The sequence below is a fragment of the Struthio camelus genome, chromosome 3, assembly GCF_040807025.1.
Source record: "Struthio camelus isolate bStrCam1 chromosome 3, bStrCam1.hap1, whole genome shotgun sequence".
NCBI lineage: Eukaryota > Metazoa > Chordata > Aves > Struthioniformes > Struthionidae > Struthio > Struthio camelus.
Genome location: NC_090944.1, coordinates 119,023,793 through 119,042,706, shown reverse-complemented (window position 1 = coordinate 119,042,706; position 18,914 = coordinate 119,023,793). Strand labels below are relative to the sequence as shown.

Sequence of the window (18,914 nt, the reverse complement as noted above, 5' to 3'; positions counted from 1 at the left end):
TCTGTAGACTATCTTGAGAATGTTGGTGTTTGTTTATGTATTTTTTTCATACTACGATCACACAGGGTTTTGTAACTGGTGGAAAAGATGGAATTGTGGCACTTTGGGATGATATGTTTGAAAGATGTCTGAAGACCTACGCAATTAAAAGAGCAGCACTATCTGCTAGTTCTAAAGGTATTATTTTTTCAATGTGTTTTAATAAGGACCAGATGAATGACGGTTGGTAAAGTGGCACTAATAGGTGTAAAAATCTTACCAAAACACAAAGGGAACAGTACTATCCTATTTATTACTCTGAGCTGGAATTGTTCTGCTTTGATTGATATAGCTTGTATTTCACACATTCTTTATCATTTTATAGTTTGTTCTGCTATTTCCTTCTCAAATATCTCCCTGATATTTGGCCCTGTTTTCACTAAGGAAATGGTTTTATAGAGAAATGTCACAAGCGCGTTAATTTGGCTTTTCCAAAATCTGTTCTGTGTTTAGCCACTAGCTTCCTGAAGAGGCCAAATTTCCTGCAGTAAAAGTAGGGTCCCTATGAATTGGAAAGACCTGTTAAATTGTACTTCCTCTATAGTGGACTATTATCAGGCATCATTATGGAAGTTTGTAAAGCAGTATTCACAGATAACCATAGAATTTGTATGAACATTATGCATCTGCACCCCTTACACATAGTGACTCTTAAAGTGGTAAGCCTTTGCATTTCCACACTCCAGAATAGCACAAGCTCCCCTCCTTTGAACTATTAATTAAATCCATGGATTAGCTAGCAGTTTCATTAGACAAACATATCTCATGTTTCACAGTTAATCTTAAAAGATTTTAATCATAGTTAACATAAGATATATAAGCTATAGGTGATATGAGGCTCTGTTTGGTTTTGCAATAAAGCTTAGAATGAATATCTTTGTATTCTTCAGGTTTACTTCTAGAAGACAATCCCTCTATTCGAGCCATCAGTCTAGGACATGGACATATACTAGTGGGAACTAAAAATGGAGAGATACTTGAAATTGATAAAAGTGGTCCTATGACTCTACTTGTTCAGGTACAATACTGATCTTCTGTATCAAAATATTCCCTGTACAAGGCACTCTATGATTTCCTCAGTCATTTTCTTTCTGTTTTCATTAATCCTGTTGGCCACCATTCCTTTTCCTGCTCACACAGAAGTTGATGCTTTTTTATATGAATGTCTTTGAGGATGATGGAATTCTGAAGTTAAGATGAAGAGTCCATAGAGTTCAAATGCTATTCAGGCTTTTTATGGACTTTTTATGGACTTTTTAGACTTTTTAGTTTAGGAGCCAGTATAAGAATGAAAAATAAAGAGTGGAGCTAATGCAGTCTGTTTATTTTATTTTGACAGTGTGGTTCCATTTATTTGCTTTTACTGAAATAATATAGCGTAGTCTGAAGGATCCTATATTTTCCTTTGTTAAAAATCGTTTTAGAGCTGTGACACTTTTCTGCGGTGACATGCTGGCATTGCATCTGTTGCACAGCATAAAGAGATCTCTGTTTGCAAGACATGAAGGGTTTTGTCAAGTTTGGTTAGCACAATTCTTATGTATATGTCCACTGATATGTTTGATGTTGCTTAGTTTTTGTATCTTTAATAACCCTGCTGTCTGTATGTAGAAAATTGTTTATCTCTTTCACGGAGTTATAATTTGTTACATTTTTACTTTTTGGTTTCTGTAACTGACTATATAAACATTGTTTGATAGAAAAATATTGTGTCTTATCTTTGATATTATGGTTTCCAATCAGTTCTAATCACATAAAGTAATCTTTCAGATTTGTATTGCTTTCATAGTAGCCATAGTGATCTAAGATGTGAAAAGATGTATTCTGTCTTATTTTTAATTTGTTAACTAACTTGTAATTGCAATCTCCTCCTCATGTATTTCCCTTCACGTAAGTAGTAAGGTGGTGTGATAGTAAAATTACCTTCAATTTACCTGATTACTGTGAGTATTCTGATAACAAGGAGATGGGAGGTACCTGCTTCTTCATAATGCAGTTATGTACAAAGTTTTGTAATTGTCAGCCAGGTTAAATTACATGCTTGCATGCAGCACCTTAGGAAAAAGAGCAAATACCTAAGATGTAATCAAGATGACCGGACAGTTCTCTTCTTTTTGTTTTAATGGAATTTCTCCATCTCAAAAATAGATGCCAGTTACCAAACTGGAATCCAAAATTCAAAATGAGTTAACCTTGAAATGCAATAAAATATGCAAGTGAAGGGAATCTAGAGACAGTAGCAAGAGTAATAAAAAACTTTGAAAAATGAGTTCTGAGAAAAGATTAAAAGAACTAAATATGTGGACCTTGACCAAAAAGGTTCTCCAGAATGTAAAAAGTTGTTTTAACCTTGCAGACAGATTAGCCCATATTAGGACTTCAGGATAAGGTCCTAGCTTGGGTGTAACTATTTTGTGTACATTCATTTCAAGTCTGGGAGAGACACCACGTGTATAACAGGGATTACAGCTACTATTAGTGAGTGAAATTAGGAAAAAGTGTATTTCAGATGGTTACTAGAGGAAACAGGCAAGATATTCAGGTCTCTTTGAATACGGAAATCTTTGAGAGGAAATGGTGAAGGCTTTATTGCCTGCGACTTGTAAAAGGAGATAGAGCAAGTGCTATAACACGTTATAGAAACCAAAATACGTTAATTTGTCCTACATTAAAATGTTTCCTTTAGGGACATATGGAAGGAGAAGTCTGGGGCTTGGCAGCTCATCCTCTCTTGCCTGTCTGTGCAACAGTGAGTGATGATAAAACACTACGAATCTGGGAGCTTTCTTCTCAGCACCGCATGCTGGCAGTGAGGAAACTCAAAAAAGGTAATCCTCATTTGGCCATCTACTGAGATAGTAATGATACGACTCACTCTCTATAACAGTTTCGTCTTTCCTCTCAGTGCACGTCACAAGCATTAATGAGGTAGGAAGGGAACATAGTCACTAAGAAATTGGAGGCATAGCAAGTAAATTGTCCTTGGCGTGTGTCAAGTCTATGTCAAGGGTGGAAAAAAATAAGATGATAATCCATTTTAATGAATAATAATAAAATGGACTTTAACCTTTTTTCCGGTGACTGGAAGGGGAAAGATTATATTTCAGAATCATTTTCCATCCTCAGAATATTTAAAGCCTGCATATTTGTTGCTAACATTAAAAATTTTCCTTACAAAGAGAAAAGTAAACTTTTCTACTTGTTAAGCAAAAGTAGCGTTCAGTGCCAATATGAACTTTATGTGTTATACCAACTTCTCTGAAAATGACCAGTTGTTCTCCTCTCTCTTCCGTGTAAAAGTAGATGAGCTATGTTGAAATGTTGCCTTCTCAAAATTACTCTTATTTCAGTTACTCATTCATATCCTTCAGGAAATTTTATGGTGTAAATTCAACATGCTTCCTTATGAGTGACCGATCCAGAGCAGAGGATCTCTAACTGGCTGAGGAAAAACAGAGTCACATGTTTTAGAGAGGTGAACTCGGGGATGGATGAGAATAGCGCCATGAAAGGGTGTAGTCAGAAATATTGTTGGGCAAGAAAGTAAGTGGAGGAAGTATAGTACCCATCTGTGTTAAACATGCTCCACCTGGAAGGAGCCATTATTCTATCATATAACGAAGGGGCTCTCCGTCATGCAGTGTAGTGTCCCTTAAATACATATAGTTATGCTGCTCATGATAAGTATTTGAGTTTTTCAGCTGGAGTCCCTTTCTTTATGTTTGCTTTTTTGATGTCTCTGTCATTGTTGTATATACAATGTAGTTGGAAGGTGATATTTTTGCCTAAGCTCACTTCAAGAGGGATCAAATCATCTCAAGAACATCCAGAGAGTACATTCCCATTTAAATTGAGTAAAATATTATCTATAGCCCTCCTATCACATGATATATTTCTTTTAATAAATAACAAATCTCTTTTAAAATGAATATATTTGATGCAAAAACCTTTTAGTTGCCGTTTATTGATGGTTTTCTCCATCCCAAGTTCATAAACTTTAAGGTACGCCTTTTCCTGTTCTTTTGTAGGTGGGAGATGCTGTGCCTTTTCTCCTGATGGGAAAGCCTTGGCTGTAGGATTGAATGATGGAAGTTTTCTGGTGGTGAATGCTGACACTGTTGAAGATATGGTCTCTTTCCACCACAGAAAGGAAATGATCTCAGATATAAAGTTTTCACGAGGTATAATCAGATAACAGCATGAAAGGGCAATGTTTATCTTGGCATTTGTTTTTCTTCTCTAGACATAAGACTGAATGTTCAGAAGACAGATGGGTTTTATGTGTGCGCCATGGCTTTATAGCTTATACAGTTTTCAGTTCTGTATGGCTGTATACAGCCTAGTATAATGAAGCCTACCCCTAATTGGGGCCTTAGGGTTATTACAGTAATATAAATGCATAATAATATGTACAGTTTTGATAACCTCAATGTCTCTTCTTTACAGAATCAGGAAAATACCTGGCTGTGGCTTCCCATGATAATTTTGTAGATATTTACAATGTGCTTACCAGCAAAAGAGTTGGCATTTGTAAAGGTGCATCTAGCTATATCACACACATTGACTGGGACTCAAGAGGTAAAATGTTTGACCAGACATACACATTTAAAATGCCTATAAAAGGAAATATCAGATAACTTTTCTTGCAACAGTTATTAAGATAAACTGTAACTACTAATATAAATGCTTCTTCAACATCAAGCACCGTATGGGTTCAGTGCAATTACATTTGTTAGTGGTATTCATCCTCTCACTTGTAGCATTTGCACCAGAGTACATGGTACTTGACTGCAACAACACATGGCTAAGATGTCACTTATGGGCATAATACGGCTGTTCTTTGCCTTGTTCTTTTGTAATTTTGTAGTATGTGGCACATTTTTCTTTCCCACCTTTTATGTCCAATTTCCTTTCTTCTTTGCTGGGTGTTACATGACAATCACTGCAATGAAGTTAGAGTGATAGCTAATTAAATTTGACAGGTTGGATGATGAGCTCTTGCAAACAAGCCTTCCTGGACTTAATACAATTCTGTGTGTTTGAGCATCAGTTCCCCTGTTATACTAGTCCCAAAACGCAGTCAAGGCCACTTGTAGTAACTAAAGTGCTTTCAGAATCTGTTCAGGTTTGGGTGCCATTCCTGAGCTAGTAAGTCATGTTGAAATTAAGCTGACACCATGTGCTTGCTTAAAACTTTAATAATCTAACTACAGATAGTTGTGCACATAATAATAGCAATTGGTCTGATAAGACGTACATCTGAAGTAGCCGTTTCTTGGATATGTTACATGTACATATACAAAGTACAAGAAAACTGAAAATTCTTTGTATTCTTAAGGATATTTGTTATAATTTAATTTAATATTTAATGATACTTATTACATTTGGAGAGGATCTGTCTGTTAAGATTTTTCATAAAAAAAGACAGCTACTTTTTCGTTGTCATTACTTTATTTTATTCCCTGTTTTCTGGTAGTTCTTAGAAGATGAGGACAATATTCCTTCCTTTTATACTGTTTGCCTTTTTCCTGGGATACATATTCATTTCTTCCCTTCACCTCTGTCTTCGTAATAGCCATAAAGGCAACAGACTCTCTAGAAAATATTTTTCTATAGAGTAACAGGTTGTTTTTCTTCTCTACAACATGTTGTAATTAGTAGATAGTAATAGAATAGATAGATGAGCATCATAGTTATTGGTGGTGCTATGAAACTCTTGAAACTATAGTAAATAAACTTCTAATGTAAGGATTAATGGATTAAATTGTATGACCTGTGTTATACAGGTCAGCTAGGAAGGCCATTTTACTCCTGTAGTCCATATTGCATTCTTGATCGTCAGTGACTCCCACAGACTGAATATAGCTCATGGAACAAAGGGCCAGAGGCCCAGCCCAAATAAAGCAGCAGGAACTGCACTAGTTCATAGCAGCTGGTAATTTAATCTCGTGTTTCACAGTAAATGAATACTTTCCCTGTAGTTATACAGTTTAGATATTGCAGCACTGATCCTATAATAAAATCCTAAAGCTATTTCTTAAACTAATATAGCTGTTGTTACAATTTGAAAAATTCAGAAAATACCTTTAATTTTTGGTGAGATTTATAAAGAAGGGGTTTATATCAAATATTGAAAAACTGAATTTGACAGCTTCTTCACTTTGTGCACAAAAACTTGCTAATGTGTCATCAGTTCCATACAAAGTTATTTATGTGCTATCACAGTATTTGTATGGAACTGTTAAAGTTCATATTCAAAGACAGTTTGTTGTACAACTGCCTAACTATATACTAGCAACTGACAATATTTTTAACTTATTGCAGACCTGTCTTGCAAAAGTCTCCTGAAAATTAATAGTGCAGGTATGAAATCTGTTTTACTTTTCATGATGATGAAAACACAAACAAAAGATTACTCATCAGAAGAAGTTATTTGCTGCAAGACAATAATTTCTCAAGAATGTTGGATGGTATTTAAAATATTACTTCTGTAGTGAATCAAGAGTAGAGGATTCTCAAGAGAGTGATTCTAAGCATCTATCTGCTTTTGCTCTGAATAACTCTCTGGATGATAGTTTCTCAGGTTACTCCCAGGAATCTCTTCATTCAATGAAAAGAAAGTTCATAATCTTCATAGTAATGAATAAGATTCATAATAAACTCTTATTTCATATCCAGGAAAGTTATTGCAAGTCAATTCTGGTGCCAAAGAACAACTATTTTTTGAAGCACCAAGGGGGAAAAGGCATATTATAAGAATTGCTGAGGTATGAATAATGCTTACTGGATTTTTTATTGTCAAAGTTATTTTCCTAGGTTGCTGGAAATTAGCCTATTCTGTCTTTAAATGGTATTTTTTCATTTTAAATTATTATCTTTACAGTGGTTAGAATTAGAATTATTTAGTCATTCCGTATAAGTATCTTTTGTAGCATTTGTAAATGGAAGCCCTTGTAAGTTTCTATTAGTATCTGTAAGCTCATTTTTGTTTGTTTAATGGCAGTCATTTCCCATTATCTTTCCCTGAACAGTCACTTGTTTTCTGTGTAGTCAATGTGCATACAGTTTATAAACCGTCTTTAAAGAATGTGACCTGGCTTTTAAGGATGTTGATCATTTGTAACATACAATGATTCTATGAAAGTTGCCAATGCTCAGCACCTCAGAAAATCTGTAAGGAATTTTGTATCCAAATCATGCTCTACCTTGAGAAAGCAGGAATGTTTCAAATGACTTTTAAGAGTTTTCATGAAGATGTGCAATTTTGATTAATTAGCTGGAAATAGTAAATACTTTCTAACAAAAGTTAAATATATTATGTTAATATCAGAGACAGAAAAATATAAGCATTAAAGCAGTGCATACTGGCTATCTATTAAGATGATTGCATTTGTTGAAATTTTGATTGCAGATAGAGAAGATCGAGTGGGACACCTGGACATGTGTTCTTGGTCCTACCTGCGAAGGAATTTGGCCCATGCACAGTGATGTCACCGTTGTAAACGCAGCTAGTCTTACCAAAGATGGAACGCTATTAGCTACAGGAGATGATTTTGGTTTTGTGAAGCTTTTTTCATATCCAGTAAAGGTAATAAGTGGTGTTTAGTTCTCTAATCAAAAACTATACTAGAAAGGCAGTAAGGGAAGACGCTGTTCATGGTATGTCAAACTGCTAATATGTGAATTCTTTGTGCTACAGGGCCAACATGCAAAATTCAAGAAGTATGTGGGTCACAGCGCACAGGTAACCAATGTTCGGTGGTTGCATAACGATTCTGTGCTGCTGACTGTAGGTGGTGCTGATACAGCTTTGATGATCTGGACCAGAGAATTTTTGGGCATTCAGGAGAGTAAACTGGTTGATAGTGAAGAATCAGACACAGATGCAGAAGAAGATGGAGGTAAAAAGGGTTGTATAAAACACATCTTTAACCTAGTCTTCATTCCACAGAGAGTCAGATATTTAGCTTGAGCTGGGTGAGAAACCTTCATGACTCACTATAACTCTTCATTTGTTGTGCTTTAGCACAGTACAGGGAGAGGTTGGTAGGACTGGTTTGCTTCCTTCTATTGCTGTAGATCTTCTTGTTTTCTATGCTTCTCCTATGAAACATGAGTAGTTTATTTTATTTTATGTTTTATTTTTCTAAGGTTATGATAGTGATGTTGCAAGAGAAAAAGCAATTGACTATACCACTAAGATCTATGCAGTAAGCATCCGAGAAATGGAAGGGACAAAACCACATCAACAGCTGAAGGAGGTTTCAGTAGAAGAAAGGTATGTCGCACAAAGGCATTCATTTCTAAATGAATTCTACAGTGAATTTCCACACTACATTCCTCTGAATCACTTTTCATTGAATTAAAAGTAGTTCTTAGAAACATTAACAAAACAGGAACTTTAAAATTCACAAATCAACATTTAGAATAGTGTTCGTAAGGCACAACATGTGTTAATGTGGTGGATAAAAATGTATATATGTAAATAAAACACCTTGTTAGCGCTGTGTTCTTTTCTGTTGTTCACATAAGTAGTTATATGCTTTCTTAAATAGTATGTGTAGCTGTGCATATGTTTGTGGCAAGGCATTTGTGATAGGGTGAAAAAATGCGCCTATATGCTCTGTGGTTAAAGCTTTTAGTGATATCTTCATTGAAAATTTGTTTTCAGTTGCTTAGTTTTGTCAAGGTTTTACTGTTCAACCTGGAACGTCCCATGGCATTTGCTGGCCTAAGCTGAACTATTCTGAAAAAAAAGGTGTTTTTAAGAACAAATATAGGAAAGGAAATATCTTGATCATCAAAAGTTCCATCTGTTTCATAAGGAACCTCCATGCTGTGGACATGAGATTTGGTAAGAGGCTCACCATAGTGTCAGGCATTCTCATCTTCTTTTGCCTCAGTGTGGACTTTTGAAAAGATCTCAGTTTGTACTCGCTGAGGAGGGACTTGCTGGAATTTAACACCTAAAGTTTTAAAAAATGACATCTGTATTGAGCATATTCTAGCTCTGTTCCTGAGACGGAGCAGAACTTTTATTGCAATTGCTGTCTGAGCTGCTGGAAATTCTCATGGTGCCATACTCTGGAATTAAGGTCTGGGAAGTTGCTTCTTTTGTGTTCATAATTTAACTCATGATGGTACCTAACCAGCAAAGCAGAGGAGGTGAAAGTGTTGCACTGAAGTGTAGGGAGTGAGTAATATGGAATGGAAGACAAAGGAGAAAATATATTGCAAGAGCTGTATTTTGGGAAGAAACAGAGGAGGATCAAAACCACACCTGGACGAGTGGGATGGAGGAACGAACTGCAAAGGGAGTGATGCATGAGTCAAGGTATGAGGTTGGACAGGGAAAGCTAGAAGGTGGATCAGTGCTGGAGATGAGGGAGAGGACAGTAAAGGAAAGAAAAGAGAGAAGAGCTAAGGCATAGAGGGCTGAGGGCGAGTGGAACCAAGGGCCAAGGGTAGTAGGTGAGTAGAAAGTGTAATTGGGAGAGGACTGCTGGGAGAGAGCAGGAGGATCTAATCTATAGCCAGTAAAGTCCATTCCCCTCATGGTCTGGAACTGGATCTGGATTCTTTATTTCTCTATGAAATGTCCTCTGCATTGCGATAGTTGTGAAATAGCTATGACATCTATTGGTAACATGGGTGTCTTACTCCCTTTTTGGGATGGAGCTTTATGAAGGATAAGGACCTGTGAATGCTGGCAGTTACTGGATGAGCTCAGATGAATAGAAGCCTATGCAGTAGATCGACACGCGTGAATCCAACTGATGACTCAGACTGTGAGCCCATATAGTTTCTTTTGGTAGAATTTCTTTTTATCAGTGGTCATTCTTTTATTTTAATTTTTTCCGTATAAATTTGGAGAATTACAGTAAGAAAAATTAAAGTTGTAAACTTGAATGTTAGGAAGTGCCAGAAGATGCCCATGATTCCTTTATTCAGCCCCTTTACGCATTTGTATTTAGAAACTGCGTTCCCAGTGTTCACTCTGTTTGTTTCACCCTATGTCTTCTCTAAATTGCAAGATCTTTTTACGTGTATACTGTCCACAGGTTGTAGCAAAGTGCCTAGTATGAGAGGAGAGGTGTCGGAGTCCTTCCTTGGTTAGTCCTTTAACTCTGCTGTAATGCACAATTGTTACTAGTGGCTTTTTTTTCTTAAATGCTTTTTCTCCACATACATAAGTAGGAAATGAAGATGCTTGTCATAGAAAAGATTTCTCAGCTAGATCATAAGACACAAAGCCTTCCTAACTTACAGGCAAACAGCACAGCTGAGTAGTACTGTAATGGAAGACATTACCCAACATTTTAGATGATCTAGGAGTTTTCTATTCCCCAGTCTTTCTTATCTGCCTGATTAATATCCCCAAGTATGCTGTAGTTGCTCAGCATGTTTATTGATTATTCTACTTCCAAATTAAGGTGATATTATCATGCCTTCTAATTAGTTTAATTTTAGTAAATTTATTTGCTAATTTGCACTTGCAGAAGATGGGTATCTTTTCTGGCCTTTGATATATCTAGGGAAATAAAGCCTTCCAGATTATAAATTTGTCCCCTGACAATACCGAAAAGGTACTTTGCTGTAACAAACATTCAGAAGTTCATTAAGGAGTCTGTTATTTCTCTTTGCTTGTTGCAAAGGCTGCTGAGGAGGTGAGATTAATCCATACTGGTAGCTTAAGAAATTTAACGTGGCTGTATTACGAATAATCTGATATAGACCATTTAAAATGATGTAATGCATTAAGTATTTACAAATGTAGACTGAATGTTTAAAATGAAACTTCAGCTTACATTTATGCTTTAACCGTTCAACATATGTAACAATGGTGTGTGAACAGAAAGAATTTAAAGCATAGTTGTTTCTCCTCAATTTACCCAGAACACATGGTTAATAATAATACCAGCACTGTGATGGCATGGCGTTCTCCCTGCAGGAATCCTGCCCTTGTTAGAGCACAGCAGATACAGTCCTCAGGGAACGCAGTGGGCTTGGAAGCAAGCGATGGTGCTCTGCAGGATCCCTGCTGCAGCTGTTGCAGAAGCAGGGCGCCGTGCATAGAGAGAGCCCAGGCTGGCGGGAAGAGCACGCCCTGGAGCCTGCAAGGACTCCCTTCTTGCTGCTCCTGCTTCTGTCACAGAGCTCCTTGCTGATGCTGGGCAAAGCATTTGCTTTGTTCTTACAGGTAGCCTCTAATTCTGCCTACCTCATTTCCTCTTGTCAGCTGTGAGACTTGTAAGGCTGAATTTGCAGAAACATTGCATGGTCACAGCTGCAAGTGAAGATTGTTTAAGCAGTTCTTTGAACAAACATGTAACACACAAGTACATTAAGCAGATTAAGGTCTAAAGTTTTTTTTCTTGACTACCCAAAGTTAGAGGCTACTTTTGAGATTTTTGGCTTAAAATATCTTTGTTTGTCCTGATCTTCAAGGCATAAAATGGAGTTAGTAATATCTCCTAATCTCATACATACCTTTTGGAAAATAATTTATGTTTATGAAGTTCTTAAAGACTGCAATGCTGAACCTCATTGGCAGAGATTAATAATTGATAATTAATAATTTTGTTTTCAGTAGTTGCGTAATATGAGAACAAATACTGAGTATGAAAGATGATGAGCAATGCTCAGTAGTTATGTTTCCATTAAACAAAGACTCCTGCCACATTTTTAAACGTTACCTTGTAATTATGCATTGTTTCAAAACACATTCACAAAAGCAGACTACATCTGTATTGTATGGGAAACCGTGATTATGTCATTTCTTAGCTTCTGAATGCTTAACATTTTTTCATGCAAAGTATATAGTCATGAATAATAAAAGCAAGCAAACTGTTACATAAAAATGTAACTCATATATGTGTATGTGTAAGCATATACACACATTTTAGAATGACTATTTAAGTTTCCACTTAATCATATAAGAAAAAATATACATAAAACTGTACTCCTCTTTGTGTCTTTTTCTCACACTTTTCCTCCTATTTCAATATATCCCTAAGTGCTACAGAGAAGTAAATTTTTAGTAATTATGTCGATTTTCTTATTCTCACTTCAGATCCTTGTCAATGCAATTTCATCAGTAGCTTACTAGACTACTGAGTGATATTTTTTCTTTAAGTATTTTAGTGATTTGGAGCTGCAGTGTGTGTTAAACAACTTTGTCTGAGTTGGAGTTCTCAAGAGCCATGATATGTTACTACTGTCTGAGTAAAACTTCCACAGAATAAAATATCAATCCGTAAATGTAGGATAGGTAATTTCACCAATACTGTACATTCCGCTAGATCCACTTCACATAAGATCCTCAAATCATCTTTTTCACCGGGGGAAGGAGTGTTTATGTTTTCCCTCCTGCTCTTATGAATAAGACCTCATACTGTTCAACCACAAAAACGTGAAGACATTGATTTTATTTACATCAGTGTGAAGTGTCTTTATTAGATTTATAAACTGTGTTTTATACCTTGCTGTACCACTTGCAAGTAATTAGAAAACAGAGCAGATGATTAATAATTATTTTTCAAATATCAAGTGGTACTATATCTTGAAAGTGAAATATGTACAAAATTACTGAAATCACAATGGTTTCCTTGATCAAAACTCTCATTAACCTGTCTTTTTCTAATCTAATAGAGGAAGAGGACTATGTGAGGAGTCATAGTCTCATCTTAACGTCTAGATAGGTTAACATCAGTTGTTTTTTGTAGTTGGTGTTGGTTTAAGGAGTTGGAATGGTCAAATTCTAGCTCTATTAGAAATTCTATTTCTATCCTTTGGCCTCATTATACAAAGTATTTACACAATCCTAATTAAGTTTTCCATTTTAGTCAGTGGGATATAAGTATATTGGTAGTTCGGTGCAGGGTTAAACATTCTTCTGATATAGATATACTTTTATATTTGACTTTTCAGTGACCTGTCACTGCTTCATCTACATACATGAGGAATATATTAGTACATTGAAAAAATCCACAATAAAAATATTCAAAAAATACTAAAATTAGACGCTTAAAGTGACATTTGTTTCCTATTGATACCCATTGTCCTTGAAAATCAGGACATGTGTTTAAAAACTTACACAAAAATACTAAGACACCCAATATGAGGCACTTACTTATAATGCAAAATGTTGCCCCCCCCCCCCCCCCGGTTTTTATTTTTTCATCACAATATTTTAGCAAATACTTGGAGTAGGAGGATTAGTGATTTTTTTCAATAAAATCTTAGACCGTTACTATTTCTTTTCCCTTTCTTTTACGAGTATTGCTTTCTATTTTCATGCTTACGCATGTAAAGTCTTTGTTTGTCCATTTTTCTATATATAAGGTGTATTGTATTATTTACTTAACATCATTATTTCAAGATTGAGTTCAAAAAGGAAAAATTTTAATTTTATGTTGGGGAAATCATTGCTACAAATGAAATAATAAGTGCCAAATGATGATGATGACAAGATGTTTTATGGCAGTTACCCATGTACGTTCCAGCCGCTTTATTCTGCTTTGATGATGCAAAAGCCATTGTGAAGTGAGGTTAATTGACTGATTAAGCCAGGCTTACAATTGTTTTGTACTGCTGAAGCCCCAACAGTATCAGCATAAGCATCAATTTTTTCTGCAGCATTTTCAGGACTATTTTCAGTCCAGGACTGAAAATCTCCAGAGCCCCTTTGGGTTGCTAGGAAGCTTCCCTTCTCTGAAACTTGGCCATGGGTCTGCTTCCTGATGCAAGCAAGTACCCTGCTCCTCAGAGGAGTATCTCAGTCTGCCACATACACTTTAGGCATCCTGACTTTTGTGTCTCTCCACATGCAAGTTTCTGCACTGCAGAAGCTCACTGAGGTGAACATAGAGTGGAGCAAGGCACCTCCTGAAGTGAACAGGCAGATTGTGTTTTTCATCTTTTAAACAAAAGATTTATTACCTGCAAAACAACACAGGAAGAGGCAAATGAAACAGGCTTCCACTTTGCCACAATAACACTGATAACCCATGATGCAGGGAAAATGTGCTTCCTGCTGTTCAATACTACAAAGCAAGAGTAAAGCGGAAGCTCCTCTAGTATGTCAAAATGTTTCCACGCTACCCACTCTCTTTATGACTGGTAAGCCTAATGAAATGGGTAAATACCTCCTCTGCAGTGAGGTAGTCTCTAATTTCCATAACAATCTCTTGGTAATGATTTTACATGAAACTACCGCTCAAGTTACTGTAGCCTCTATGAAGGAAAAGTCCATCCCAGCACAAGCTGTAGACTGAAGAGAGCAAAATAGTAGTTTTTAACATGCTCCATATCTTGTTTCTTATTACTGTTTGTCTCTATATAATCGACAGTATTGTATTTTATTTTAAAATAGCTTAAAAAAAACTAAGTGTACTACTCTATTCTGCATTTTTGCATATTTTCTCTAAAGAGTCACCATGTTTTCACTATAGAAGCCATGTTTTCTCTAAAGAGTTCTCTAAAGAGTCTAAAGCTGTTGTTCACATGTTTTGTATGTCCTCTTTCAATTTCAGTTACTTCAGTGTAACCATATCTTCTGTATTTGGAGCTTGCTTTTCTGATAAGTGTGTTAGACACAGTTACATTCCCTTTGCTTACTTCATCTGATTTATAAAAATTGCCGGAATTTATAGTCAAGCAATCAGAAGCCAAAATTTTATGGCAAAATGTAGGCAAAACTGCAGGTGATGAGGGTTTATACTTGGATAGGGCTTTGAGTTTTGAAAGTACTGGTTTTCTGGTGCATTAAGATGAGATTAATGTGCTGACTACCATGATTGTCTAATACTTACTTTTTGGCCGCAGTTGTACCAATATGTGCCCAGTTTATGCAGAATTTTGAAAAACGTGTCCGCTTGAGGGCAAAGCTGACTTCTCTCCAAGACGTGTGCATTATAAAGCATAGTTGTGCCAGATCTCTTCTTTTCTGAGAATACAAAGGAATGCAGCAGCGAATTATTTGACCATATTCTAAAAGCTTCCTGAAAGCACTGAACTGACTTCCCTTTCCACCTACAAGGGTTCGGAGAGGTGGCTGAACAAGCCAGACACAATTAAAAGCCTACAAGTACTCTACTGTCAGTGTGCAGGAAAGCCTAAGTTCTAAATCAGCAAGTCTTTAGGACCTGGAGGCTTAAAATCTCTGTGCTCTGGGTTGATTCAGATGACAAGAAGTAATATTGAAGCCAGTTTGCAAAGCACTACATTTTCTGCAAAAGGCACTGGTGAAGTAGCCTCTCCCAATCCCTTCAGGTATGAAGAAGGGAACCAAGAGGGTCCGTTCCCTTCTCTTTCAGGCAGGTATGTGGGAATACCGGGTAGTCTTTTGAGGGGAAAGATGGTTTGGAGAAAATACTCTGAATCCCAAATCTTTCTTATGTATCTTGTATCTTATGTATCTTGTTGTATCATGTGTCTCTTTGAAGAAGTCAAACTGAAGACTGTTCACAGAATCACAGAATCACAGAATCGTTTAGGTTGGAAGGGACCTCTGGAGATCATCTAGTCCAACCTCCCTGCTCAAGCAGGGTCACCTAGAGCATATTTCCCAGGATCACATCCAGACGGGTTTTGAATATCTCCAGGGAAGGAGACTCCACAACCTCTCTGGGCAACCTGTTCCAATGCTCTGTCCAATGCCCTCACAGTGAAGAAGTTTTTTCTCAGGTTCAGATGGAACTTCCTGTGGTTCAGTTTCTGCCCATTGCCTCTTGTCCTGTTGCTGGGCACCACGGAGAAGAGGCTGGCCTCATCCTCTTGACACTCCCCCTTCAGATACTTGTACACGTTGATGAGATCGCCTCTCAATCTTCTCTTCTCCAGGCTGAACAGGCCCAGCTCTTGCAGTCTTTCTTCCTAGGAGAGGTGCTCCAGCCCTCTAATCATCTTGGTAGCCCTCCGCTGGACTCTCTCCAGGAGTGCCATGTCTCTCTTGTCCTGGGGAGCCCAGAACTGGACACAGTACTCCAGGTGAGGCCTCCCCAGGGCTGAGGAGAGGGGCAGGATCACCTCCCTCGACCCGCTGGCAACACTCTGCCTAATGCAGCCCAGGATCCCATTGGCCTTCTTGGCCACAAGGGCACACTGCTGGCTCATGTTTAACTTGTTGTCCACCAGCACTCCCAGGTCCTTCTCGGCAGAGCTACTTTCCAGCAGGTCAACCCCCAGCCTGTCCTGGTGCATGGGATTATTCCTGCCTAGGTGCAGGACCTTGCACTTGCCTTTGTTGAACTTCAGGAGGTTCCTCTCCGCCCACCTCTCCAGCCTGTCCAGGTTCATCTGATGGGATTTGTGTACTGTGAATACTCTAAGATTGATAAAATAGTGTGTAAATTTTGAAAATTATGTTAGAAGCTGGAAGGCCATTTATGTTAGAAGGAATGAGTTAATTGTGAGATCTTGCAAAACTGCAAGGTCACGTCACTGCAAAATGCAGTGAAGATCTAAGAGGAAAGTGTCTCATTGCTGTATTTTTGTTACAAAAGAAAGCAGAAGGGAAAACTATGAGTTATCATGGGCATACTGGGTAGAAACCGAGAACTGAACAAAATTTAAAAAAAAAAAGAAAAGATGAAGAGAAAAAGAAGAGAGTTTCCAGCTTAAACAAGAGAGTGGGGTGGCTGAGGCTATTGCTCTGAGCAGCTTCTTGGGGACACGGACTTGGCCCTCAGCTTTAAGCTAGTTTTGTATCTTTCTGTAAGTAATATTTAGAAGGAGAATTATCACTGAACAAGTTGTTTCCCCTTCTTATAAAGCACAAGTATGCTATGAAGGTCCTATGTGAAACCTGGGAGACAGTTTGGGTTCAAGAAGATTCATGTTTTATTTCCCTCTTTATAATAGCTCGATTTCCATCTTTATAATAGAGAATTTAACCTTTTGGTTTGCCAGAATAAGTTTGCAGGACTTTAAGCTTCTGTGATAATAAAAATGGTGAATCTGAAAAACTCGAAGTACATTACTTCTCTAGAAGTAACAAACCTCAAGAGGAGTTTGAGAATCTCAAGAGCTGTGATGTGTCTCCTGACAAGATGCAAGTATATGGTTGAGAGCAATGTAGGCAGTGCTGGGGAAAGCTTTACAAACACCACCCTTCTGGAAAGGAATTAACAATTCACAAATGGCTCCCCCCGAAGTACAAACAAAGACTTATTCCACTGTCTGTTCATCAAAAGAGAGGATCCAGCAATTTTTGGTCCTTCTCTCCCCCGTCATGGGAAAGAGAGTCAGAGGACAAATTTGATGTAATGCGGGGTACAAGGTAACTGTGACTTTGAGCAGCTGCTGTACATCCTCTTTTACTGCATAGCATGTGGACTGTGCTTAGCCAGCATAGCACAAACTAACAAGATGGAAAGCAAATCCCCTTTATTACACTGGCCTTCTCCAGATCTCCAAAGTATTGAGCCCCTTACCAAACTGGAAACAGAAATTTAATGGTTATAAAGAGCAACAAACTCATTTACAGACAAACTTGGAGATAATATTAAGGTGTTGCCTTAGAATAGAAAACAAAAGTTCTTTACCATATGTACTTTTCCTAACTCATTTAGTTACATAATGAAAATAATGATGATTCTGCAAATGTCAGGGAGGAATGTAGAAGTTATATGACAGCTTTTACTTGCAGGATTTGAAATAAAACATGGTCCAGAGCAGGTACTTCCTGAACCCAGCAGCAGTATTTTTGGGGGGGACCCAAGGTGTAATGTTCCTTACAGCAGTTACAGCTTTAGAATGAAAGAGTTTTGAAGGCTTTTTGTTGTGTAGATTGTAGTCCCTGAGAGACTGAAAAAGTGTTGTTTATAATATGACTTACATTTTGTTATGCATGGGAAGGATGATAATATATCTACCACTCATGGTACTACCTTCAGCCCAAACATTCTCCATATATTGTCAATTGAATATTAGAATGGGAGAGATGAGGCTGAGAAACATTTTTTAAATATCTTTGTGGTTTTACGAGTTGGTGCATTTAGTTTAGAAAATTAGTTGTTGTTTCTCTCTCCTCTCCCTAACCTTCTTGTTTTTCTTCTCCCCCCTTTCCATGTCTGTCCTCCTATCCCCTCCTTATTTTTTTCTTCCTTTTTTACTCCTTTACTTGGCATTCTCTTCCTTGCTCTGCCTATATAATGTAGAAGTAGGAGGTCGAGCAGAGGAGCTGCAGGAGCAGTCTCACAGTGTGGGAGCTCAGAAAGCAGTGCTCCCACACCACGGGACCACTTGGTCAATGGGGAGACTGTCCTGGACAATCCCAGACAATTGTAAGAAGCCATACGATGTGTTATGTAGGAATTGTACTTTATTTAAGAAAAGGCCTAACTTTTGAACTGGGACCATTTTAACTGGCAAAGAATTTTTATGATAAGAGGTAAAACAAGCTTGCGTGAAGACTGTATGTTACTAAAATGAAAGGCAAAGTTATATTTGCATTTTGCATTCTACTAACTGCTAATGTATATCCCGATGTTTGTAGCTTTCATTAGTTTGATTTGCATGACTCTACATAAACTGAAAACTCTTGTGATATATATATATATGTAATATAAATCCTTTCAAGCAGGTTGAATGTGTGGAAAACAAAAGCAACATTAGCATGTTTGTCTGGTTTTCTCTTTTCTCACCATACTGGCTTATCTCACTCCCTGCGAGTTACCTGTCTCAGAGCCTGTTCTCAGTTGTATTGTGTTATGCATCGTTTGTAATCATATGCTCTGATAAGAGGTGAAGAAGTTGGATTTTCTCTCTTCAAATATTATTCTTTTGTTTATTATTTATTTTTTACAATAACATGGGCTGAATTGTCAGTTAAGTTTCCAAAATAGCACCCACAAACTTTTGTACTGTATGCG

General features: G+C 37.3%; 1 protein-coding gene across 1 annotated transcript in view; it reads left to right on the top strand.

Annotated features, from left to right (window-relative positions):
* EML6 (EMAP like 6) overlaps nucleotides 1-18,914 on the top strand; it is a 159,158-nt gene that overhangs the window by 111,352 nt on the left and 28,892 nt on the right. The window contains exons 20-28 of the mRNA XM_068939947.1: nucleotides 66-177; nucleotides 930-1,057; nucleotides 2,726-2,867; nucleotides 4,068-4,220; nucleotides 4,486-4,617; nucleotides 6,718-6,806; nucleotides 7,451-7,627; nucleotides 7,739-7,940; nucleotides 8,191-8,317. Of these exons, the coding sequence (XP_068796048.1) occupies nucleotides 66-177; nucleotides 930-1,057; nucleotides 2,726-2,867; nucleotides 4,068-4,220; nucleotides 4,486-4,617; nucleotides 6,718-6,806; nucleotides 7,451-7,627; nucleotides 7,739-7,940; nucleotides 8,191-8,317 (1,262 nt within the window). The remainder of the gene's footprint in view (nucleotides 1-65; nucleotides 178-929; nucleotides 1,058-2,725; nucleotides 2,868-4,067; nucleotides 4,221-4,485; nucleotides 4,618-6,717; nucleotides 6,807-7,450; nucleotides 7,628-7,738; nucleotides 7,941-8,190; nucleotides 8,318-18,914) is intronic.